The sequence below is a fragment of the Pseudopipra pipra genome, chromosome 3 (genome assembly GCF_036250125.1).
Source record: "Pseudopipra pipra isolate bDixPip1 chromosome 3, bDixPip1.hap1, whole genome shotgun sequence".
Taxonomy (NCBI): Eukaryota; Metazoa; Chordata; class Aves; order Passeriformes; family Pipridae; genus Pseudopipra; species Pseudopipra pipra.
This window is the reverse complement of record NC_087551.1, coordinates 52,316,164-52,341,471: the sequence shown is the minus strand read 5'-3', so window position 1 is coordinate 52,341,471 and position 25,308 is coordinate 52,316,164. Positions and strand designations below refer to the sequence as shown.

The following is a 25,308-nucleotide window of genomic DNA, read 5'->3' as shown; positions in this document are numbered from 1 at the left end:
AACTCATAAATGTTTCTATTTTCAAAGGTATGAGGTAAACTTGTTTCTCCCCATAATAAAATAATAAAAATAGAAGGCTAAGGCAAAGAGCAGAGCAACAGTTTCGTATGCAGCTGGTCTGTTAACAGTGATCACAAAGCAGTGGTAGAATCCCCATTAACATCAAAACCAGGCCTGGGCTTTCTGGGCCAAGCTTTCCTAGTATCAGGATTTTATTCTTAATAATTTAAACTTTGAAAGTTCATTTCATTTTGAGGAACAGATGGAGGCTCATGTGTTTACTGACATTTTTACCCATCTGTGATAACACAGGCAGGTTAGAGGATGAGTAGATTGTAAACATAATAGATTAGCAAATTTTAAATAAATGTTTCTGAAGATTTACAAATGAAATGCATAGATTCTTTTGTGTGTAATACTACTAAGATACAAAAACCTCATCAGTCTAACTGCAGAAAATAGTCCTATTTCAAGCAAACAATTCTGTAAAGAAAATTACAGTGAAAAAAAATATCCAGAACTGCAATCCTTCTAAATTGAAGAATAAATACATGCTCAGAGGGGATTTGGGATTACACAAGGCTTATTCTAACTCAGTGCTGCAAAAGATACTGACAGTAGCTCCTTAGAAGGAGATAGCAGGCTAAATCTAGTTAACTTCAGAAAAGGATCTTGATTCTGTCCTGGCACAGCACACAAGAGTGTATTCAGGGACAGCTGCTCTTGCGGAGACTAGAGGGAGAGAAAGCAGTGGCAGAATCACTTCCACTGGGTAAAAGCAGCTTGGTGCCTCCTCTGAGGCTCTTTAAGAGATGGATTGCTTCAGAGCATCAGCATCTTGGCTCTCCCTCACCCCTCATACCAATATCCCACCTGCCTATGCCAAAATGCTATTCAACTTGGTGTCTGTGGAACAGTGGCTGAAGGAAGATTCATAATGTCATGACAGGTTATCTGTCACCAGCACACAGCTTGACTGTTGCTGTGGAAAAAAAGAAAAAAAAAAAATCAGGAGTGCTGAGAATGCCTGTGCCCAGCTTATGCTGTGATTTTCAGATATTAGGAGTTTGGAGCCCTTGAAATCTCCCCTGATAGAGTTTAGGCTGTTTTTGTGTTTTCTTATTACAAATTTGCAATTAGATATTTACACAAAGATGCATTAACTCAGGAGTCCATGGAAAACTGCAGAAATGGAGAAGTATGTGAAAGGTCAAAATGGGTCTGAGATCAAAATATAAGCTGAAGTTAGGCATGTTGATAGATGGCAACATTTTAAAGGTGCCAAGGTGGCCTGGAAAAGCCTCTGAACTTTATTCATTGTGGAATAATAAAAACTTAAATATTTCATATGCAAAAACAACAACAAAATACCCTTATCCAAATTAAGCACACTGGCTGTGTCTATACCAGTAAATTAAGCATGGCAAGGGTCTAATATGGTCTGCAGTCAGCCTGTACAGTTAAATTGTTAGGAAATGTTAACTCCCTGGCAGAAATTAGGCCATTGCCAAAGTGCACAGTCTCAGGCAATGGCCTCTTGCAGGTGCAGAAAGCCTGGATTTGGGGTATGGGCTTTCATGGACTGGCTACATGGTGCCAGTCAACCTCAGGACCAGAAAATTCTCCCAGACCATTTTATCTGCAAGAATAAATGCAGTTTGTAGTTCCAAAACAAATGGGAAAAAAATTAGGCTACTAAAGTCTGTTAGCAGCAGAATTTCCATTTTACTTTGGTTTATTTTTTAACCATGTATAATTCCAAATCGGTTTAAAATGTCAGTTAAAAGAGGAATAAATGTCTGCTGCTTATAAGAGAAAAAAATGAGAGAATGCTTCATGGAAATGAGCCTGGACCCCTAGTAGGTAACACTTACAAGGTGGAGATCCTCTCACTAGAAAAGTGGGTCAGATATTCGTTATGCGAGGAAGAAAGGCAAAGGACACACAAATCTTGTCTAGTCACCCTTAGTAATTCCATAGCACTTATATTTGTCTAGATGTCAACTGGTTCTTCTGAAGTGCCTGATTGAAGGCCTGATACTGGCAGATGCTGAGCACCCATTATGAAGGAATGTATATCTTCAGTTCTTGTTGCCACGCATGTTGAAAGTGCTTCCCAGCTGAGGGCCTTGTCTGACAGAGAGTCTAGAAACGAGCACCAACAAAACAGATATCTGTAATATACACAGACTGGCACAGAGGTTCTCAAACCTGTTTGTCATCTGGACAAATGTTAAGTGGAAGATCCCCCATCTTACTTGACTGTGATGTGGGTAAACATAAACTAGTTTGCTCCAGGCTAATTTCACGAAATATAGTGTTCATAAACATCATGGTAGGAATTATCCTTTACAAATTCCTAAAACACTCTTTAACTGGAGAACTTCAGAACACCTTATGAAAAAGAAAAATGTGAATTTAGTATGAATGTTTCCAGGCATCTCTTCCCATTTGGAAACTACATCCAATTCTGTGGAATCAAAGGAATGACTCTATGCAGGCTCACTTCTTTACTGTTGCTGCTCTTTTGATTTCTGAAAAGTAAGAATAATAAAAAAAGCCACTACAGAAACTAAGACTAGGCTCATTTATGAGAATTAATTGATACCATTAGACTTGCTTGCTAGTGATTTGGAGGGCTTTTATTCATCTAGCTACCCTTTCAAGGAATACAATTTACATTTCTTTGAACACTACAGAACTGCCACTTTTAATTGTCTCAAATATGTGAAGGAATTGCTTGCGAAATAGCTGTAGCCAGGAGTAAGGACACTGCAGAGTGTCTAGTAATTAAATGTATTCATCATACAAGATGGAATATGAATGGTAATATTATTCTAAATGAAGGAATGAAGATGGCAGCCAGACTAGTGATCTGTTGGGTGACCTGACAAGAGAAATTAATCCTTGAGTTGCATATTGCCTAAAGCAGAAACCAATGATATAGTAATGAAACAAAGCTAGAGTACCTAGAAATCATTGGCAAGCAAACTTTGGCAACCCATGAATTTCTTACCTATACAGAAATTACATTCCATATCTTAGAACAAAAATCTCAAAAAAAATAGCCTAGAAAGGATTAAAAGTTTCTAAAAGTTGTAATTGCTTCTGTTGTGGCTATCATTATGTAAAAGCAGTATAATCTCTTTAAAGTAGAATCCAGCAGAAAGTGTATTTTCTTACAGATTTTCAGAAAGACAAGATACAGGCAAGAAAGAGCTTAGGAAAGCCAGATTGCTTTAAATCACTAGTTCCTTCCACTCTTGAACAGTTACAACTTTTGCTCAGTGGTAGTCTAAGTTTGAGGGAGATGCTGTCCTTTATTTCAGAAGTTCAAGTACAGTACACACTGGTAATTTCCATCTGCCTCTGAACGCCTGCTGAGCTGCAATATCTGTAGCTAGGTAGTTGAAATCAGTTGCACAAGAACAGAGGAAGAAAACAAGTTCAGCAAAGCTGCCCATTAAGTCTCCTTTCACATAACGTTTAGCCTGCGTTGACCTTGAGACCACAGTTCTCTCCTTCACCCTTGAGTCATCCTTTAATGTAAATATAATTGCATTTTTTAAGTAGCCTCCCCCAAATATTCCTCAATTGCAGTCTCTTTTTAAATATGATTGCAGTAAATGTGGTGTTTGTGGTACTAGTGGCCCCTGGAGCACTATGTCCAGTTCTGCACTCTTCATTGCAAGAGTCCTGGATATGCTGGAAGAGTACAGCAAAGGGCCCCTAAAATGATTGGGGGACTGGAGCACCTGTCCTCTGAGGAAAGGCTGAGAGAGCTGACACTGTTCCACCTGGAGAAAAGAAGGCTCGGGGGGTCTTATCAATATGTATAAACACCAGAAGGGAGTGAGCAAAGAAGATGGAGCCAGGCTCTTTTCAGTGGTGCCCAGTGACAGGACCAGGGGCAAGGGGCACAAGCTGTAACACAGGAGGTTCCCTCTGAATATCAGGAAACACTTTTGTAAGTGTGAAGATGTCCTGGCTTAGGAGTGGTATTCCTCAGTTTAGTACTTCCACTAGAAAGAAAACCACAAACCACTCCCCTCCCCACTCCCATGGGAGATACCAAAGGCAGAGATTATGGGTTGATATAAGAACAATTTACTGGAAACAGCAGTGAGGAAAGAAAACAAACAGTAACAGCAAAAACACTAATAACAACAGTGTACTAAAGAGAGGATGATTTACATGCAAAATGCTCACTAAGCCAAGAAAATGAACAGTGGCAGATGGACTCTACACCCACCACCCTTGCCCAGGACTGGCAGCCACACCCACCTTCTTCCCAGATGCGAGAGTTCTTACTTCCGCCCCCTGGAGATGTTGTGAGCGGTATAGAATAACAACCTAGATATGCCCCTCCAGCTCCAGGCTGGACCCCCTCACAGCTACTATGGAAAATTCAAATCTATCCTGCCCAGAAACCAGCATAGAAGGTTAGTGAGTACCATCACAGGTTGCCCAGAGAGGCTGTGGACTCTCCATCCTTGGAGATATTCAAAAGCCGTCTGGACACAATCCCAGGCAGCCTTCTCCAGGTGGCTCTGCCTTGAGTGGGACAGGGGCATGTGGGCGCAGTGTGGACAAAATGACCTCCTCTGTCCCTTCCAGCCTCAGCCATTCTGTGATTCTGTATTTGTGTGATTCTGTGTTCAGCTTGGCAAAGACTGAATTCAGATCTTAAATGTTTGCAAAACAGTTCTGGATATATCTGTGGGCATCTTAGAAGAATGTTGCTTTTCTCAAGGGCTTTCCAGCAGGTTAGCTTTTCCACTACGAATACGCTTCTAAACATGTTCTAAAAGAAGAAAGAATCAGTATAAAATATACATCAAAGATCACATTGCAAGTAGCAATCTATGATGGAAGATGTATTGACTTGTGGATTTCTGATTCGACAAGGCTTTGCTTTCTAATTATTCATGATGTCCCAAAGGAAAATGTAGTGTTTGGACAAATTTGACAACTTGTCAGCCAAACGTATGCTGAATTCAACTTCTATGGAAAATACAGCAGGAGAATATAACTTCATGGCTTTAGAAAGAGACTGTTAATCTGATTGTCCCTTATGAAGAGAAAGGTTACCAGATTTTAGATCTATTCCATTTTAAATCATTAAATACACAGGAAAGGGAAGAGAGTGAAACACTGCAGATTCGCTAAAACCTTTTTAAGTACATGCTTTACCAAGCACATCCCTCTATGACTTACTTTAGTTTAGCATTCATATTTCAGTAAGGATGATCTACCTTCACGGTGGCATGTGGGATGCAATTTAATAACCTTACATAATGATCTTACATAAACTCCAAAATCTTGGCCAAGACTTCCCATTAACAGAGAGATGATTATACTTTTAAGCAGTAGATCACTTGGGTTTAATTCTCAAGCTGAGGACTAGCACAACATAAGACTATCGGGACAGAGCTAAACATCTTAACTGACTAGACCTTAATAGTCTGAGGTGCTCCAGATATCATAAACCTGATTTCCACCAATCTCCTTTTTCTTTTATGGCTTATAGTTGAATCTGTAATGACTGACCAATTACGCTGAATCCAACACAGTAGTAAGAAAGCACTACAATAGAAAAGCAGAAGGAAATTGAAGCCACTCTCCCCCACCTTCAAAGTATGGCAGAAAGATACAATCTCTCGTGAACTGAGTAGTTCCTTATTTTTCATGGGGGAGTTCACAACTCTGAACATGGATGAGCTGGCCTTATCATAAGCCTTTAAAAAAAAGTACTCACAGAACTTAGTCCAGGTTTTCACAAAGAAGAAAGGAAGGTCCCCATTAATCCATAATATTTTTAAGTGTATTTCCTTCTGAACACTTAAATATCTCACAGGGCTAAAAGCTACTCCTTCAACAGAAAAGTCTAAATAGCACTGCAAGAGGAGCACTATAGCACAAAGACAGGAGAATTGGCAGTGATTCTTTCAGTCACTCCTGGGTTGCTGCTACAGCATCGGTGTCAGAAATACAGCAGTGAACAGGCCAAGATACTCGTGTATAGGCACAAGAAGTTTGACTGCATCCCTTTATTCCAGTGTCCACATACTCCACAGCCATACCATCAATGCTACTCTTCTAGAAATCTCAAGACTGTTTTAGGGAAGTGAGTATACTTCAAATACAAAAAACAAATGCAGTTTTTACTGTGCTTTAGGATTTTTATGTGTAAAGCATTGCTTTTCATGCTTCTCTCCACAGTTCTTAGTATAAATCTCATTATGAGTGAAAGGTGGAGGTGGTGTTTGCAGGACTCTGAGAGATGAGGCTCTAATAAATACATATCATGAAGTTAAGAATTATAGTTGCTGGATTTTCCAGTGAGCTGTTTTCTTAACAGAAAATCTCTTTCCTTCTAATTAGAAAGCCTACTGGAAAAAAAACATCTCCTATGAAAAAATGTATTTTAACTTTAAGAAGCTCAGCACAATATTTCATTTAAAGCTATTGTTTTATTACCCTAACTAGAATTACTCACAAAAGACTAGTTAGAATAATGGTAACTAACAATGAATAAAACCAAGACAATTGATTATTTAATTTTAAAATGTAATGGTAATTATTTTTAAAACCATCAAAACCAATTATGAAATTTAATTAATTTCATTAAACTTTTCCACAAATGCTGTTTTGTTAGAAATCCAATTTAGAAGTAAATTAATTTTAACTGTCAAATCTGTGCAAAACAGAAATTCAGTTCCAGTCAGCAATATTCTCCATAAAACCCCAGTGGAAGTGGCTGTGAAACAGCTTCTGCATCCATCATGGGTAGCAAAAATCAGACCAGAAAATTTACATCTTGAGCTCCTTCTTTGCTCACAGAAGTTATGGTGTGCAGAAATGTGCACATGGGAGCCAGAAGTCTGCCTGCATTTACTGTTACTGGATCCTGAGCAGACACTAAGCTTTTCCATTGTGTTCACAGCACATACAAGTGCTGAACTATCTCTTACAGACTGTTTCTCAGCTGTATGCTCTTCAAACAAAGAGATGGAAAAAAGGGAAAAAATATGAACTACACCACACTACAACACAGCAAACTGAATCAAAGGGGAAAATACCACCAAAAAAAATTGGAAAGGAAGAAATTGTATGTTTTCCAGCCATTGGAAGATACAAAGCATCTGTTTTTATCATTTATTCCATTTTATTTTACTTTTTGTGACCTGTGAGAAAAAAAAGGCCACTTATCATGGCAGCCTCTATAGTTACAGGTCAAAGTAATGAGACCACAGTGTAAGCTGAATGAAAAGCTAGGAGGTTTGTGACTCTGCATTCCTTCCCTCACTTGAAGCTTTGAAATATTGGAGAGGTTTTAGTTGTAATACAAAACCTCCAGGATGGTAAACTTGCAAATACTTGCATTATTAAAAATAAAAATTGTTTGAGGTTTTTAGTTACATGAGGTAAGACTTGCAGAATCAGATGTCAAGTTTATAAATTCTCCTTGCAAACAATTTTTTTCACTCTAAAACAACTGAGTCCAGGTTTGTTTGTTTTTTTCTCTTAAAAACAGTTTGGATTATACATGCCTCTTGCACCATCTTATCACCTAAGGCAAATGTAACTCTGGCACGCAGGAGACTTAGCACCACAGGTACCTGGACTTTTTGAAAGGAGTTTATAGTTTCAGTAGACACTGCCAAGTAGGCTGATTATAACCTTATGGTAATTGTTGGCTTTCCCTCAACAGACTGCTTTCCTATGTCAGTCTGCTAAACACAATCTCCATCATTTAGTTTTAAGCACAAGACAATTTTTTACTCAGAGTAGGATGTTGCTATTTTTCATTAAAATTCTAACTCATTTTCAGTATAAAATTTTGCATCCTACATTTCTTTACTGAATCCAGTAAAGATCTGAAAATCATATCTTCTTAAAAAACTAGAATGGAGACTAACAACAACAAAAAATCCTTCACATTTTTTTGATCTTTGTTTCTTCTTTGTAACAAAAATTATTATGTTCTACTAACTGAGTTAACCAGATTCCAATCCACTGCCAATCAAGCAAGTGATTTCAAAGGCTCTTGACCACCTTTTCCCTCCAAAGTCTCTCACAGACTACCAGTTCAGACATATGAGAATACCAAGTTTGCAATTCTTACTGTTTTACGTCTTTCTGTGGATGACCTGCACATCACTTATGTTTGTCTTGCAGACAGCCAGGAGTCTACCCAAGTCTCCACTCTAGAATTCATGTAATACCACAGATTTGCTCTGCATTTCTGTATTTTGCATATACTGATATTATTACAACAGTTGTAGAGCTTTAGTCTGTCCTGTTATTCTTACAAGGACATGAATTCTCTGAGGTCAGATAAGAGATGCATCCTCTTTCCCTCTGATACAGCCAGGGCCCTGAAAAATATAGTGCAAGTTTTTCCTGAGCCTATGAAAATGTCTAGTACAAGGCATCGCTTCTTCATAAAAATAATGATTCTAGCTCTAGTTTTTCTCATAATAATTATTCTGGATATTATTTATTTTTATTCTGGATATTATTATATCTGTAACAAAAAAATTTAATTCTTTTCCTAACTTTGATAGAAGCAGGTCTTTTACCCTCTACTCAGGTTAGAAAAAAACCCAAAACGTTATCCTTAGATAATATTGTTCATGTAACATTTCATTCTCATGGATACCTATTTTTGTGACATTAAAAGGGAGATAGAAGACAGCATTACTGACTAGACTCAAAGTGATTTGAGATTACCATAGCTGTATTGTTCTTTATGAATGGATCAAAATAATATTGTAGTTATTTTTCAATATTATTCCTTTGCACAGTATAGGAAAATCATCATTCTCCTCTGTTAACAAACAAACAAGCACAGCCCTAACTAGTATTCATTGACACCGGGCTTAAATATTTCATCTGTCAGAAAAAAAAAAGGTGTCAGAAAATAACTTGGAGTCGTAAAATAAATAAGTTTTCATAAAAGAAATTAAACAGTGCCAGTATAGTTGTATTTTGCATTGTCATATGGGATATGGGGACCACATCTATCTCTGACATCTACCAGAGCATGCTTCAGCATGTAGGAGTGAGCTTCTGAATAGAACTGTGCAAACAATTGATTTTTCAATGACTGACTGTTGAACCACAGTATTAAAAACAATCTGGTCAGATTGGCCCACAATCAAAAATGAAAAAGATACTAGCGTGCACTTTTTCTGCATCTGAATTTGACCCAGAAAAAATAAGTTTCTGTTCATATATCATGTTTTAAGCCAGTCACTTGTAATAAAAGTAAAGGAATCAGAGAGCGTGGAGATCAGCAAGAGCACCGTCACTTTGAATGGAAGAGTGAAGGTATTTACCCAGCTGGTGAAAGATGAAGAGTTGTTGCCCATCTTTGTCTTGGAGTTTTCAAAAACACCTTCCCCATACTTCAGGAAAATGCACTAATCATATGTTCTTGTTTTCATGTGCAATAATGTTTGTTTAAAAGATATTCCTCCTCCAAACAGTCATGAAAAATTATTTCCTATCTGAATCTGTTTGCTAAATTTGACTTGTGTTTGTCAACACTTTTGGGGAATGGTCATTTTATATCATCTACTCAGTGGAATTTTAAAATCACAATTACATCTTGGGATTTTTTGGTGGGGAGAGTTGTGTTTTTTTTTTTTTTTAAGAAAACTAAAAATATTGTGTCTCTTGATCTGATGATTATAAAAATTCCTAGGAGTAGGATAGGGTGAAGTGTGGTGCCAGTGAGATATATTCTTTCAAAGGGTAGATCAGTGAAGGAAACATGTGAGAACATCTGTTACCCAGAGAATCTTAACTGAATATTGATTTTCATCTGAAAACTAAATTCTGCCTTTAGATTGTATGTGCAATTGACTTAATGTGGCCTTTTTGCTGGAATAAGGATGGGTTTTGTGTTACAGTGGTGGCTTGAAGGCTCATGGCCCTACTAAGTGACATACACAGATTCAGCCTCAAATGCAGTCACTACCCAGCAGAGGCTAGCATCTACAAACTTCAGCCAAGAGGTAGAAACTGAGTGCAGATCTCCTGAATGGCCACCCAATAGCCTACCAAACTAGTGCACAGTGTCCCAGTTTTATTTCTACTCCTTATTTTCATGACAGCAATAAAAACCACCACTAAGGCAAGAGGTTTTAATAGTCACATTGTCTTCAATGCCAGACAAAATTGCAAAATACTGTGGTGATATACTGCATATGATACACATAACTGAGAAAATACCTGAGTGAGTAGTAACTGGTGTCAGCCATGCATGAGCAGATTAACCTTGGCACCTGTCACAATGGCATGGTTTTCTTGCCATACTGGTAACAGTTGTTTCACTGGTTCACCAGATTTAGGCTAATGGTACATAAGAACCTGGCCCTTGAGAAGCAATTAAATACCATTTGTTTACTGGATATACAGAGAATGAAAGATCAGGTCCAAGTTCTAATTTACTTTCAGTTTCTTTATGGCAGTAGAAGACAAGTGCAGCAGTAGGGATGCGACTTACAAAAAAGCTAAAACCACCAGATGGAAACACCTGGAGGAAGAGTCAGTGAGACGTTTGCTCTTAAATTAGTTCAACTCTCCTGATGATTTTTCCAATTAGCTTGGCTTTTTTACCTTCTCATGCACCAGGGTGCAGCAATACTGATTTAGCTAAGTAATTACACAACAGAACAATTATTTAATTGCTGAACGTGAATATTAACAGCCAAATAATAGTGGCTAAATAAATAAAGATTGGTTTTCTGCATCCCAGTATTTCCTCCAAAAACACATCAACTAGGAACCTGGACCAGTTTAACCTTATTTGTGTTCGTTTATTCAATTTGTATACTTCTTCAAGTAGTCCCTGATCATTAAAATTTTTACTTATAAAGTGTGTGAAGTTGCAAAATGGAAATACACTGACTCCAAACAGAAATTTCTCATAACAATACTGTTGCAGTAGTTAAAGAAACTTATTGGTTTTGTAGCAGTCAGGAACCCAAGATATATTTGAAAGGTACATCAAGCTCAGGCCACTGAAGTACTTTTAACTGTACTCTCCAGAGCAATAAAATCAGCATACAAGTGGGCAGAACAAACCTTCCACAGGAACAGAAAACAAACACGTGCTATGCTTGCCATTTAAACTCTGTCATTAGGCATCCCAAACTCTCTCTTTTTAAGGCATTAGTAGTTTTGTTGTGCTTTTATCATGTGTGCTATCGATTTGCATCTCTAAATTTTAAAGATATCTGCTGAGTGTATTCCAACTAATAAATAATAGTAGCATCATAGATGTTAATTTACATCACATGTCTCTCTAGAACACTTCCATTTCATCTAACTATTTTTGATAAGGTATATCAGCAACTTCCTCTTCTTAAAGCCTTAACTAAGTAAGATCATTTTGTTAATCTTTAGCCTGTTACTTTTAGTCTGTTTAGTTTTACACTATACAGCATAATTCTTCTGACATAATCAGCTAGCTTCAATGATGGATTAAGGCATCAGGGACATCAGGTATGCAGGATGCCTTTTCTGCTGTGGACTGCTTAAATTCCACAGAGAAATGTGAACAGACAGTGTATTTCTAGCTAAAGATAGCAACACAGGAAAGAGCAGTGCAGTGTAGTCATTTTGAGTTAAAAGGTAGCAGTCTGTTATTGTGATCAGTTATTTAAAGCCTGCATTCAAGTTAGCTTTGCAGTCACAAATGTGTAAATATTTAATTTTTTTTTCTCAGAGAATATGAACCAGTTCCTTGAGTGAAAACAGAACATGTCTGAATTGAATGTACTTCTGTATAAAAATGATGGTTTCATTCACAGGAAAAACATATCAAAAGTAATGTATTTAGTGGAATGGATCTGCCTTGACAGATGTAGATAAATAAAAGTTGAAATGTAGTGCTAGTGGTTGTCACTGGAAACATAATGCAGAATTTAGGCCAAGATGCATTATAAATTTAGCACAGTTTTTAATGCAATACCCAAACGTGAGAAAGTGTTCCAACCCAGTATAACACTTCTGTCTGTAGTCTTCCCTATTTTGCAACTCTGACTAAATTCAGCCATTAAACTCCACATATGAATGCTGAGATGAAGGAATCAGTGCCAAGCGTGTATCTTATATTGTCACTCTGGTTTAGATACCAGAAAAGTGATACACTATGTTCCAGACCCACCATCTGAACTTTTTATTGAGACGTAGTTCTGTAGAAAATCAAAATGCATAATGCCTATCTGTTACCCTGTTGATTAAAAAAAAAAAAAAAAAGTGCAGTGAAGTTAACATGGCTTTCTTGTCCGTTTTCCTCACCACTCACTACTTCACTGTTTCCCCTTCATCAACTCATGATAGTTTCCCTAAGTCTAGCAAAGGTTTTGTGTGAGCAAAACAAACAGTACTTGATCTCAGACAATAAATTAAATTACCAGTGTAGACTGACTGCTCTCAGATGAGTCACTTTCTACTTCCAGTAAGACTCCACATCCTTGGACATCTACTGCCTGACAAGTAAATTATATCAGTACAGTTTAGCTGCTGCTCATGTGGTGAAGGAAAACAAGTAGCTTCATTCTCTTTTAGACAGACTTAGGTGAACACCCTGTTACATTTGCAATGTACACAAGCTGTTTCCTCCTTCCGTGGTGTTATTCTTCCATGGAACTAAAGGACATTCAGTTCTCTGCACCCAGCAGAGAAGATAAATGCTGCTCTACCTGTGGACTGCAAAGGAGGGAAGGAGGCAGGGAGAGAGAGCAGCTTTGTGCCTTCCCTGCTTCTCCCTCACCCCAACTTTGTACTCTGGCCAGATGCAAGGTGACCCTAAGCAGTTACATGTGGGGACTTAAAGATTACAAGACAGAAGAAAGTGGATGGTCCCTTTTTTTTTCTCCTCCTGTATACGGAACTCCTGTTGTCTTTCCTGGGTGCTCCCTCTTTAGACTGACGAACAGGTCAGAGGAGATAGAAAGGCTTTTTACCTGCCAACCCCAGAGTTCAGGATGTGTTGTTTCTCCTGCAGCAGTTGATGACACCCTAACACCTTAGCAGCACTGGAGCTGCATTCCTACGCTGTAACAGGGGAAGTAGGACCAAGGGCCTGAACTAAGGTCTTGGCAGGTAAGTGAAGGAGCAACCAGTATCAAAGAGCTTCGTTTGAAAGTGTACGTCTTTGTAATGTTTAAGTCTTAATATGTGCTCTGCTTTACCTGGAAGCCTAAACTTCCAGTTTTCAGAAGAGTGTTTGAGATTACCTATTAAGTCTGCCAAATGCTTGAAAAAAGTGTTGAAGAGACTCATAAATACAGAGGGTCTAGAAAGAAAGGTTCTTTGTACTAAAAATGTCTCAGAGCTCGGATTTCTTTTTAGAGCTGAGTGTTGAGTTTTTCAGATTAGTGGGAGAGGGAGAAGCTTTATGCTACCAACATATTTTTGTGTAGCAACACTCAAGGATGACTGAGAGCATCATTGTATGGTGAATACTCAATATTCAAAAGATGAGCTCTCTTGGGATTGGGAGGGGGATTTTTTGCTTGGTTGCTTGTTTTCTCTCAATTGGATACATAGGGAAAACCTGATAAGGGGAAATTTCCATCTCCTTACTACATTCTGCTTCTTAAGCTTAATTATTGGAACCAGGTTTCCTGTATGAATAACTATGCCACTTAAAACATACTTTATTTCAATAGTTATCAGGAATTGTGGTTGTGCTGGCAATACTACGTTCCAGAACATTCACAGAGAACACACACAGAGGATACCGCTACCACTAAGCAAATCTGATTAAAAAGGTATCTGCAGAAAAATAAGTGATGCTAGTTAGCAGCTTTGAAAAAGAAGAAAAAACATTAAAAATGTCCTCAAGTAAAGGAAGTCTTTCTTTTCCTTGCTTGTGGTAATATGACGATAATGGATCCCTTTCTGTTCAGAGGCTTGTAAGTTTTACTTTTTGGAATGGAAAACAAATTTAGGTCAGAGGAGGAAATCATAAGGAGCTGCCGCATACTACGTTCTGTATCTGAGCCATCTACTGTTACCATATCCTGGAGACAAAAAAGGGAATGTTCATGAAGAATGAAAAACTACCCAGAACTGGTGGGGCACCAAAACCCCATCAATGTCCAATTCAGATATTCTTATCCCCCTCTACCCTTATTGTCACTAATATTCTCAGTTTACTAAGTGAAATCACTCCAAAAGTGACCTCTAAGTTTTTCCCTTTCAGCGGATAAACTGTGAGCTTCTAAAAAAATGCACATGCTGATAGCAACTGTTAATTAATATTCATCAGAACACAGCAGAAAAGTCATTATAAAAAAATTTTGTCCAAAAGTTTAGAGGCAAGAGTGAAAAATGATACTTTATATAGGTTTATATCTTTTAAAAGTTGTCATTACTATAGTCATTGTTTTAAATTAACTTTCTCTAGACAAAATAAAGTGTTGTACTACATTGCAGCCTCACTGTTAGGAATGAAGACAGAGGAGACAATGCAGGAAGGCCAACGCATACGACCAAACTGGAGAGTATCCAAGTCATAGAAGAATGGTAAGTTGGTCGAACTGCCGTCTAGTAAATGTTTTAATTTGTCTTTAACTAATTTCAAGAATTGCTTTGGGTTTTGTGCTTTGGGAAAGTCCTTTTAATTGCTTTTCCTCCAAAAATATCTATGCAAAAAGAAGCAAAATCTGTCCTGACAATGAAATGGCAACAGAGACATTGATTCATAAGTCAGGTTTATTTATGGTTTCTTATTTGTGGGGAGGAACTGTGGGGAAGAATGGGAGGTGCATGGATGGTTCCATATGTGGATCTCTATAAAAAGCCTCTGCTACCTGTCAGATCATTTTCTTCTGTTTATCCAAACAAGAAGAAAAACTAACGGGCAAGTGCACTTCACAATCAGATTTTCAACATGGCTGCCATTCATAAAACAGCTTGGACAATGGTTTCACTCAAATAAACTAAAAGGCACATACCTTGAAAATTGGATTAAACACACTGGAAGTCTGAGCTTCTATTTCTGTCTAAAGCTTGGGCCAATATTTGTTGTGTGTGGAACACACACTGTCAGAGGCTCTGAGTTCTCTAATCCCAGGAAAAGCAAATTAAAACTTTAGAGGACATATCTGATGGTAAAAGCAACCCAAACAACTCGTTGTCTTCATTGCTAATCATGGTATTTTATGAGAGGAGAATGTCATAAATTTCCAAAAAATACTGTAGTGAAGAGAGCTTCCCAACAGACAGTAAGGGAGTACAGGTTGCTTGTCAGCAACATCCACCTGGACAGATTGTTTGCACTCTCCTCAGAGAGAAGATTTTTCACCTTCACATCTGTGTTTAAACTTTTTCATTCAGGTTACAATTATTTTGCTGGATAGTTTAAATGTTAAACTCTCTCTGATTTATCATTTATCACAAATAACTTCCCATCATCCAGTCTGCCTTGCATGCAGAGTAGGACTTGATAAATGGACTTGAAGAGAAATTATATAGACAAATGTCACTTATTGTGCATTATGATTACACAGAAACTATTAACAACAGCTAACAAAGCTCTTGTGTTGGATTAGGAAGGGAAGGGTGGGCACTCAGAATTAAGTTTGAAACTGTATTTAATTGTTAAGTAATTCAGATTATTACCTTCTCAAGCTATTCAGTGGTACATTAATGGATTAGTGACGCAAGTTAGTCTTCTGATCACTTATCCACTGCATCCACTGTTAAAAGCCACAAATAGTTTCCTTCAGGAAATGGGAATAAGGACTTTTTCCCATTTCTTCTCTTTCCAGTGTGCCAGCAACATCCATCACATCTCATGCCAATAGATCATCATTCAGGTCAATAGCACCAAACAGAGTGAAGCTTAGCAACCCTTAGGCACAAGCACAGAGAAATATGCTAATTTAAAAGCTCTCTGAATTACTATTTTGTTGGGGCTCATTAGTATGCTTTTGGTTGCCAAGAGGCTTTTATTTTTCTTTTTCTTCCTAAACCAAATTGTGTGGCAGCCAAATTTTGGCCAGTCACCGTCAGAAGCAGGCAGGAACATCAGGTGTCATCTAAAACCCTCATGAAAGAGAGTCTATTTCCATCTTCCTGCAATCACATCTTCTTTATCTGCAGAGATAGGAATTCAGTGCTGCTGTGGGATTTTGTCTTTGGGTCGCATGGCTAAGAACACTAGCAGAAAACTTGTAGAAAGCCAAGTGCATGTCTCGTAACATAAAACATGTTTAGTGGGCTTTTGAGATAATGAATGCACAAGTAAAGGGTGAACAAAATTCCCCCGTCACTGATGAAGCCTTGTTGCTTCCAGTTTTCACTTTAGACTAAAGTGCAGTTGAAAGGAGAATTTTTGGACAAATGTATGAAAACACTGTTACAAAAATAGAAGCATATTTGTAATGATATTTGCTTTTGCAGCCAAAACCCTACTGCAGATGAAATTTTGTCTTGGGCTCAGAATTTTGACAAGATGATGAAAACACCAGCTGGGAGGAACCTTTTCAGAGAGTTTCTTAGAACAGAGTATAGTGAGGAGAACCTGCTTTTCTGGCTTGCATGTGAAGATCTAAAGAAGGAACAGAACAAGAAAGTTATTGAAGAAAAAGCAAGACTTATATATGAAGATTACATTTCTATACTATCACCAAAAGAGGTAAATCTGTAAATGTTACATTTGTATTTTCTGTTATTACAGAGCAGAAATGTTATACCCTGAATTGTCAGGATGGGAGTCTGAAAGCCTGCCTGATCTGTCAGATGAAAGTCCTAGTATGGACATTAAATCAGGAAAGGAAGGGACAGAAAAAGTAGAGACACAGGTGCTGGGTCATTTAGTATCACTGACCACAACACATTTAAGTTCTCTATAAGAAGAAACTCAAGAAACTCCAGTAAGAGAAGGCTGAGAAATAGGTATGCATCTTCAGTAATGCCACATATCTGCCAGAGAGAGGAGGTAAGTAATACAAATGGATTTCTGGAGAAAAGGCACCAAAATTAAGGAATTTAAATCAGAATCCTTATAGAGTTATGTGCTGCAACAGCTGTTTGGGAGAAAATCCAAATTTGCTCTTGTTATTCCTACGTGAAAGTCCAAAAATGAAGACCACATACTTTCTCCAATGAAACATATAATATCTAGGAAATTATATTAGATTTTCTTCAACCCTTTAATTGAAATAGACATTTTGAAATTATCTTCACCCAGAGTAAAGAAAAAGCATGCCCTATTAAACAATGTTTTGGAATACAGAGATACATAAATATAAAAGCACTATGGAAGAGTCTTTCTTAGGCCATATAATGTACCTTTATCACATTTGCCTTGTCTCTGTGCATTGCATTTGACTTCCTACTCAATGGCTAATTTATGCTCACTGTGGACCTTGCTTTCTACATTTTACTTTGGCACTGCATTCAAGAATACTTTGCAACTTCATATGAATGAAGCCAACAGCAATTTATAGCTCCATTATCTTCTGTTGTGCCATAGTGTCTACTTTTGCCTTGAGCGAAATACTACTATCAATACAGCAAGCTAATAATGAGTCTTTCTTCTAATACAATATCTTTACTACATATACATGTGATGAATGCTCAGCTGTCTTTTTAAGCTAAGATCAACCAGCAGTTAAAAGTCAAATACTAACTAAGGGTGCACTAACTTGGTGCACTCTGTGTGTGTGCAGATCTCATCAATGCAGTTTCTCCTGCCCATACTGGAAATCTTAGGAGGCAAACAAGAACTGTTTGCAATGCTTCAGAACAGCATGGGAGCTGAAAAGTTCTTTGCATCCAGGCATCCCATTCCAGATGTTACCTTTCGGCATAAGAGCTGAAATATTTAGCATCACTCGTTCAGTGATGAAGTTATTGAGGCAGAAGGTCTTTGTGGTCTAAACAGACAACCTTGTATTCATCTGTTTATCAAGAAAATACCTTTAGTAACTCCAACTAGTTTTGCCATCTGGCTTTAGTGAGTCACTGAAGAAATACAATGCAAATTAATGTTCCATAATTATTTTTTTTTCATTCTATAAGTCCTATTAACTTTTACTATGCTCAATGGCCCCAAACCCCACCAACCTGTCAAATTTGAGGTTTTGTTTGTTTTTTTTTAATCCAAACTGTTATATATGATATTGAATAGCCATTTAGTTACCTGCACAAACTTTTTTTTTATATAAATACATGTGCCTGTGCGTGGGGGAGAATTGCTTAAATCTTAGTGTGTCATTTCTGTGCTGCAGAAATGCAATGATCTGAGATTGAAATCTATTCAAATAAATTCTGAAGATGCATGGATGCAACACTGCCACTTGAAACTACCTTAGCACTACATCCCTGCACACAGTCACTGGCTGAGCAATTCCACTGGTCCATTTGTTCCTGCTGTGCCGCCCAGTCTGCTTGCACAGATACCTTAGTTAAACAGTGAATTCAATCAGAAAACAGCCCGAAAAAGAAATGCCACTTTCAGATTCCTTAATTCATGTAGCTGTAGGGCTGCTGTGCCAGAACCAGGAGTGGAAGCAGCAGGGTGGGAAAGCGAAGAGGTTCATAGCCACTGACAGAGCACCGCTCGCTGCCCATCCATCTGAGAGCTGGACAGGAGGGACGCTTGCTGCATCCTGGGGTGCTGCTTGCAGGTGCAGCAATGAGTGCTTGGAGAGCGTGTGTAGGGCAGGTGTAATGAATGTTCTGCAGAGATAGTGTACTTGAGTAATAGGTACAGTTTCCTAGCATGAATAGGTAACAGCTTACTTGCAGTTCATTTGCATCATAGTTGTACTTTGTGACTGATAACCAAGTAACAGCAAATATTGGAAGAGAAAGAGCTTGTCTGCTGTGTCAGTAACATCTTCCAATATGCCAACAAACCAACAATGCCAGATTCTACAGTTGATACTGAAGATATACTGAAAATGTATATTTACTTCTCAGTGCCATACTGTACCATACCATATCACACCACAGCAGTGTGTTTCAAAGACTTTGCTTCACCACATATAAAAGCACACAAACTCACACCTGCAAACATGTTCTCAGTTTTCATCCTAGCTACTGTCCTTCATATGTCAAGGTATCTTAGTACATGGAGCTTTCCATGGTTGAATTCAATCCTTCAGGCACTATGAATGTCTTTTTGTATGGCTGCAGAGTAGCAGGGCCAGATTGCAATTTGGTGTAAATCACAATAGCTTAACTGATCTCTGCTTGGCCTTTCTCTGCTCAGTATTTTAGCCTTTTTCTTCTTAGCTGAGTAAACCTTGCTGGTCCCAGTGGGCTTTCCTGCTACTGTCATTTTATTTAATCCAGAAGGCATTAATTTGCTGGGTTTTAGAGCATTTTGTGGATAAGCTGTACATTCACTCAAATTTCTAAATGTTATGCTAAAATCATCTGTGCATTCATCCCAAGCATAATATGTCCTTTTTTGCCTAGACACAGCAGTTCATTACAAATTGTAAGTAAATGAGAAGCTAAAACTGAAATTTGCTAACAACTTCAATATGGACATATGATATCCTGAAAGTATAAATTACCAGATATTAAATAGTCTTGAAAAGAAAATAAACCTGAAATAGTTAATATTAATGGGAAGACTAACACTAAAAATTATAAAAACTCTGAGTAATTTGTGAGGAACAAGAGTAGTGCCTGAAAAAAATGGCAAAAAACTGTAGGCAGCCAGGTGAGAATGATGGATAGAAAGCTTCTAAAAGCTTAACCACAAATGCTCAGGGAAAAAAAAGAAAAAAAACAAAACCACAAAAAAGCATTTCAGCCCTCTGAACGAGGGTAATTCAACATTAATTTCAGAGAAATAATTTTAAGTACATAAAAATTATTTTTTTAGGGTAAAATAGCATATTTTGGAAAATTCAGGTTACTGCAGAGCTCAGTTGCACTGCATTTAATCTGTTATACAACTGTGTTTCATTGCACAGATTTTAAGATGGATGCTAAGATCAAGTCAAAACTGAAATAGGGTTGATGGTCTCAGTGCATTACACAGTAATTGTGTGATGGCTCTGAAAGAAGCACAGAGCATCACGTAAATAAACTGATAAAGTCAGCATGTTCAACGGAGCCATGAGGAAAAAAGATACATATTACAGCTTTTCCAATATTGTTGTTTAATATTATTCTGTTCTTATCTTCTTCAGGTTAGTCTTGATTCCCGGGTGAGAGAAGTGATCAACAGAAACTTGTTGGATCCCAGCCCTCACATGTATGAAGATGCCCAGCTCCAGATATACACCCTAATGCACAGAGACTCTTTTCCAAGGTTTTTGAACTCTCAGATTTATAAGTCTCTTGTTGAAAGTATTACAGGCTCTACTTCTGAAACTTAGTTTTAATTTTCAAACAAAATAACTTGATTTTTTTTGGGTGGGTGGGATGGAAGAAAAGTAGTTTAATAACATCTGGAGCTGGGTTCCTGGAGAACTACAGTTTAGCACTACTCAGGCTACTGTGAAGAAAACAAATACATATTATGATCTCTGTCTACATTTTTACCAAGGTCCTCCTTGCTCAAGATGGCGTGGGAGGGGAAGAATGGATTTGCCAAAATACATTTGTTTCACACTCCTTTCACCCTACTGCAGTCAAGATTGCAATGATGTATTTGTAGTTTTATGAACAGTCTCCTTGTGTATCCTCACATTGCATGTGCAAGGTAAAACTGCTTCACTTACCACTTAGTTGTTGCAATATTTAATCCAATAACATAAATTATATCTGTATTTAAGGACTTTTTTTGTGCAATACAGTCCTATGGTACATAGATACAATTGCAGCAAACCAGAAAGAGGCTTGCATTTTTTAACATCACTAACTGAAAAAAGCCAATTTTTAAGGTGTAGCATTACTCAACATCCTCTACTGAGTACAATACGCTGACTTTTTGAAGCCAATATTTCTGTACAGAGAAAAAGAGCTATTTATCACTGTTTATTTAAAATAAATTAAGTGGAGGATTTCTCTGTTTGTTCACTGCCAAAACTGTGGCATTTTCATTACAGAGTTTGCAATGTCAAAAAAAAAAAAAAAGAAAAGAAAAAAAAGCACAAATTACTTAAAGGGATCCATATCTGGGTGACAAAATCTATGCGCTGATATTGTTAAATTGTTAAAAGAACAAAGATTTTCAATGTACATTTCAGATGTCAGATACTGTAATTGATTTATTAAAGACTGGCTATCCAGTTCTAACACTGTTGTATAATGTATGTACTTCAGCAAAAAACAAAACAAAACAAAAAAACAACACAAAGAGCTTGATAATTTAGTTTTTTGAATAAAGAAATTTAATAAAAGATTGCCTACATGTAGCATTTTAGAGCATTTTAGAACCTTTTGATGAATTGCATCTGTCCTGTAAGATTTTTTTTTGAAAGCTAAATCTGGTAAAAAATGTTTTTAAACAAAGTAATGTTTTACAAGGTGGCGGGTTAAAGAAGACTTAGCTTCTAGCCTCATTGATTTTGAATAACTCCTTGAAAACAAGGGGTTTGGAGAGTAATACTAAACCAAACTTCAAGGGCTCCTAAACCTACAGATCTTACCCAAGCAAAATGCCTATGGAAATGCAATGGGTGTTTTTCCTGGGTAAAGAATCCTGTACTGAGCCCTTAATCAGAGGTAAGGCACCATAGTACTCCCATCACTTGGCTGCCATGGTGTTTTTAATAGGTGTTTGCTTGGCCTTTTTATCAAAAAAATGTCCCATTTCAGGACACATTTTGATGTTTAAAGAGACAGTGACTTGGAACTTCAAAAAACCTATCCTCATACCTACCATACACAAGCAAAATGAGCATTAGCATCTCTCATAAACTGCTAAAGATATAGCAAGAAATGTCTTTGAATACTTGCTAAATACATATATGTACATATGTGTGTGTATATATATATATATACACACATATATATATTTAATACTATACTAAGACTTAAGAGGCAAGGTTCTTCTCACTTACGTAGGACTAAACATGGCATAAGCCTGTTGCTTTTGATTGGACTGGCAGATGTGGCAGTTGTGTCCTTGAGTGGAATCTAGCCCAAGCACAGTTGGCTCCAACCACCCAGTTAGTCCCCTCGGGCAGCCTCTGATGCCCTCTTTGGCGGGAACCGCTGCTGCCAAGGCAGTGATACAGTAACTGGGAGGATGCAGGTCTTAGTTTGTCTTCTGGGGCTTCTTTTTTTCCCTTTGTTTTACTACCTCTCATTTTCTTAATTTATTGAACATGCTTCAAATAGCAAGTTTGGGGAATTTTTTAGTCATTCTTTTTACTTGAAACCTGTGTGCTTTTTTTGGATATATATACGAACAATTTAACAAACTGTTTCTTAAACTCATTTGGTTTTGTAATTTATAAAGAATTCAGGAGATGATTAAAAGGGCTATTCTCTATTCCCTATGCAAATATTTTAACTGTTGTAGTGTTTGACAAAATGGGATCTAGAAAAAAAAATCTGCAAAGTGGAAAACAAATCTGTTTACAGTGGCGTTGCTGACTATCCTACCATATTCAGCACTTTTAAATATTGTTATTTATGAAAATGTAGTTTAAAATGCAAGACAAAATATTTATAAATGTTTCTTTTAATAAATACCTGTTTTGTCTGAAAGTGTTACTGTGTTTTGACAACTTTATTCATGTTGGTTAGCTATTTACCATTATGAATAAAATATTCAATTATTATACTGATAGAATAAGAGCTATGATGTTTACAAGTCCTGAGGGGGGAAAATTCAGTGAGAAAGCACTGCCTCCTTCTACTGTGAAATACTGAATTTCTCTGACTTTTTTCTTACTTAGAATTTAACTATGGTCCTACATATGTCTAGTATCATTTGATTACAGTTATATTTACTGTGGTACTAAACATATACAGCATCATATATGTATATATTTACATAGTGTAATTTTGAGTTGTTGGTGTTTGAGGCACAATACATTTAGTCCACACATCTAAACAATGTGTAAGAGACAAAACTGCATGCATAAGTCTTTACAAATGTAGACTTGAATATTCTCAATGTTACTATTTGATGGTGACCTGCTAGTCATTAGCTATCTTTATAAGATATTTCACACAGGTAGAAGTTCTTGTCAACATGAACAAGTTATCCTTTCAAGACAGTTTTAAAGCTAGATGTGCAGGCCCTGAAATATTATCTTGATTTCTAGCATAAAATTCCAAAATCTGTATTTGGAAACTGTGACATCATTTTGAAAAATATTACACCAATTTTCAGTGTAATACTGCAATGAAATCACGTTCAAAATTTATTGTCTAAAATCCTCTATTTGGAGGGATTTAAAAATTGAATATAGTATGTGAAGTTTCTTTCTTGGAGCAAATGCTGATATTAAAATGTTTAATATATATTTCATTTATCCGTTTGGATTTCCCAAAATTTCTTTATAACAAAATGGATGTAGTCCAAATGGACAGTAATTCATGCTGTAACATGATTTCATTGCCTATCATACAGTTCTTTGAACACAAATTGTAAAACAGTCAAGCTATTAAACTGATTTATTGTGCATGCAGCGTACAATACACTTTGAAAAACTGCCTAAATATACTTATTCTATAGCCTGGAATAAAATAAGTATGTATTTAACTTGTATTTCAGTTTTTCATGAGAATGTATATAGCAAGTGCACTACAGAAAGTGAGTTATGTTTTTGTCACTTTTGCCCAGTGTTTAATATTTCTGTCAAATAGAGCCTAATGCCAAATAGCCACAAATAAGCAGAGCACCTGACCTTTAGGTTTCAAAAAAAAATGAATCTATATTGTGTTACGCATGTGTTCAACCTAGCTGTTTACGTAACTGAGCTTTCACTGAGCTGAAAGTAGTTTGGGATACCCAGGATAAAGCAAAACCCACGGATAGTATCATGAGTATTCAAATAGACTGAAGGCACATATGGTATTAAGGAGACTAAAGGTATGATGGAGAAAAGACAGGCCAGTGACACAGGTGGCTGGGCTGCAGGTTAACCGAGTTCCAGACTGCTCAGTAGCATGGAAGTGTGGCCATAGTGCTTCCAGGTCCACAGCCTGTCCACAACTCACTTGAGTACCTGTGGAGTCCACATGGTCCATTCACAGGACAACAGAGAGTGGACACAAACCAGATTTAAGCTAGTAATAGCTCTGTTTTAAGGTAAAGGCATGCTAAAGTGTCTGTGATCTAAACCAAGCAACTAAAGGACAACTACACTCTACTTTAAACAGCCAGGGTTTAAGCTGTCACCCGATGCCAAATTTGCTTTCCTAGGCAGCAAATTTGATCACAAGGAGCATTTGTCTGTGGAACCAGTATCTAAAAATAGGTGGGGAGCTTTTTCAATAAGTGCAGCTTGCTGGACTGATCACGGCCTGAGCCTGCTCAAGAACCTGCATCTTCTGTATGCAGTAAGTGCTTGTGAAAGCCATTTAATATAAGCATTCCACAATACCAATTCAAAAGCAATCAAAGCTGATTCAAGAAAATCTCTAACTTTAGCAACTTCCTATACCACCAGGAGCAAACCTCCCACCTCCACAATGTCTGTGAGCCTGCTCCTGGCATCATTAACCCAGCCAACAGAGCCTTAACAGTCCTTATCAAATCCAACAAAGCAAAAAATTAAGGTTGCACATCGGCAGCTGCAACGTCTGCTCCAAGTTAACTTGACCCTTGTCTAACTACCAACTTCAAAATAGGTTTTGTTCTCGGCCCATAATGCTGTTGTTTTTTGAGAAGGGTAGCATGGTAGTACATTCGGAGACTTGGATGCAGTGACAAAGGTGCAGTCCTGCTCACCAATACCCTGAGTACATTTGCCATGACAGAACATCAGCCCTGTTCATGTATGTCCTGAATACTTCTACCATCAGTAGAAGTGATGTTTGTGGGATGAAAGAACAAAACAATAATGGTGCCAAAATCATCTGACAAAAACCTAAAAGAAACATTGTCTGCATATTATTTAACATTACACCAAAACCCAGATTTTGCCCCTTCCTTTGTCCGTGAACTCACACTGTGGAAATCCATCCTTCCAGTTTAAAACAGGGATACAGTTCAAAGGCTGACCATCAGTGATTGACTTTTTTTTCCTTTTCAAAAGCTTTACATTAAATCCCCCCTTACTCTAAATTTCCTGAGTTTTCCATACTTCTCTTCACAAGCTGGGTTCACACAATAGTAAAACTGTCATCTGGGGGGAGTGTTGATCTGCTTGGAAGGCAGAACAGTTCTTCAGAGAGACCTGGACAAGCTGG

General features: G+C 37.4%; 1 protein-coding gene and 1 long non-coding RNA gene across 6 annotated transcripts in view; both read left to right on the top strand.

Moving 5' to 3' along the window:
- Positions 1–23,662, top strand: part of RGS17 (regulator of G protein signaling 17) — a 73,431-nt gene extending 49,769 nt beyond the window's left edge. For 3 of the 5 annotated variants that reach the window (XM_064649186.1, XM_064649185.1, XM_064649184.1), the window contains 3 exons: positions 14,461–14,550; positions 16,432–16,666; positions 20,184–23,662. In XM_064649186.1, coding sequence (XP_064505256.1) covers positions 14,461–14,550; positions 16,432–16,666; positions 20,184–20,372 — 514 coding nt within the window. In that variant the 3' untranslated portion in view covers positions 20,373–23,662. The remainder of the gene's footprint in view (positions 1–14,460; positions 14,551–16,431; positions 16,667–20,183) is intronic. The other 2 variants (XM_064649188.1, XM_064649187.1) reach the window with 1 other exon arrangement.
- The window catches only part of LOC135411521 (uncharacterized), a 538,599-nt gene that overhangs the window by 398,888 nt on the left and 114,403 nt on the right, over positions 1–25,308 (top strand). The window lies entirely within an intron of this gene.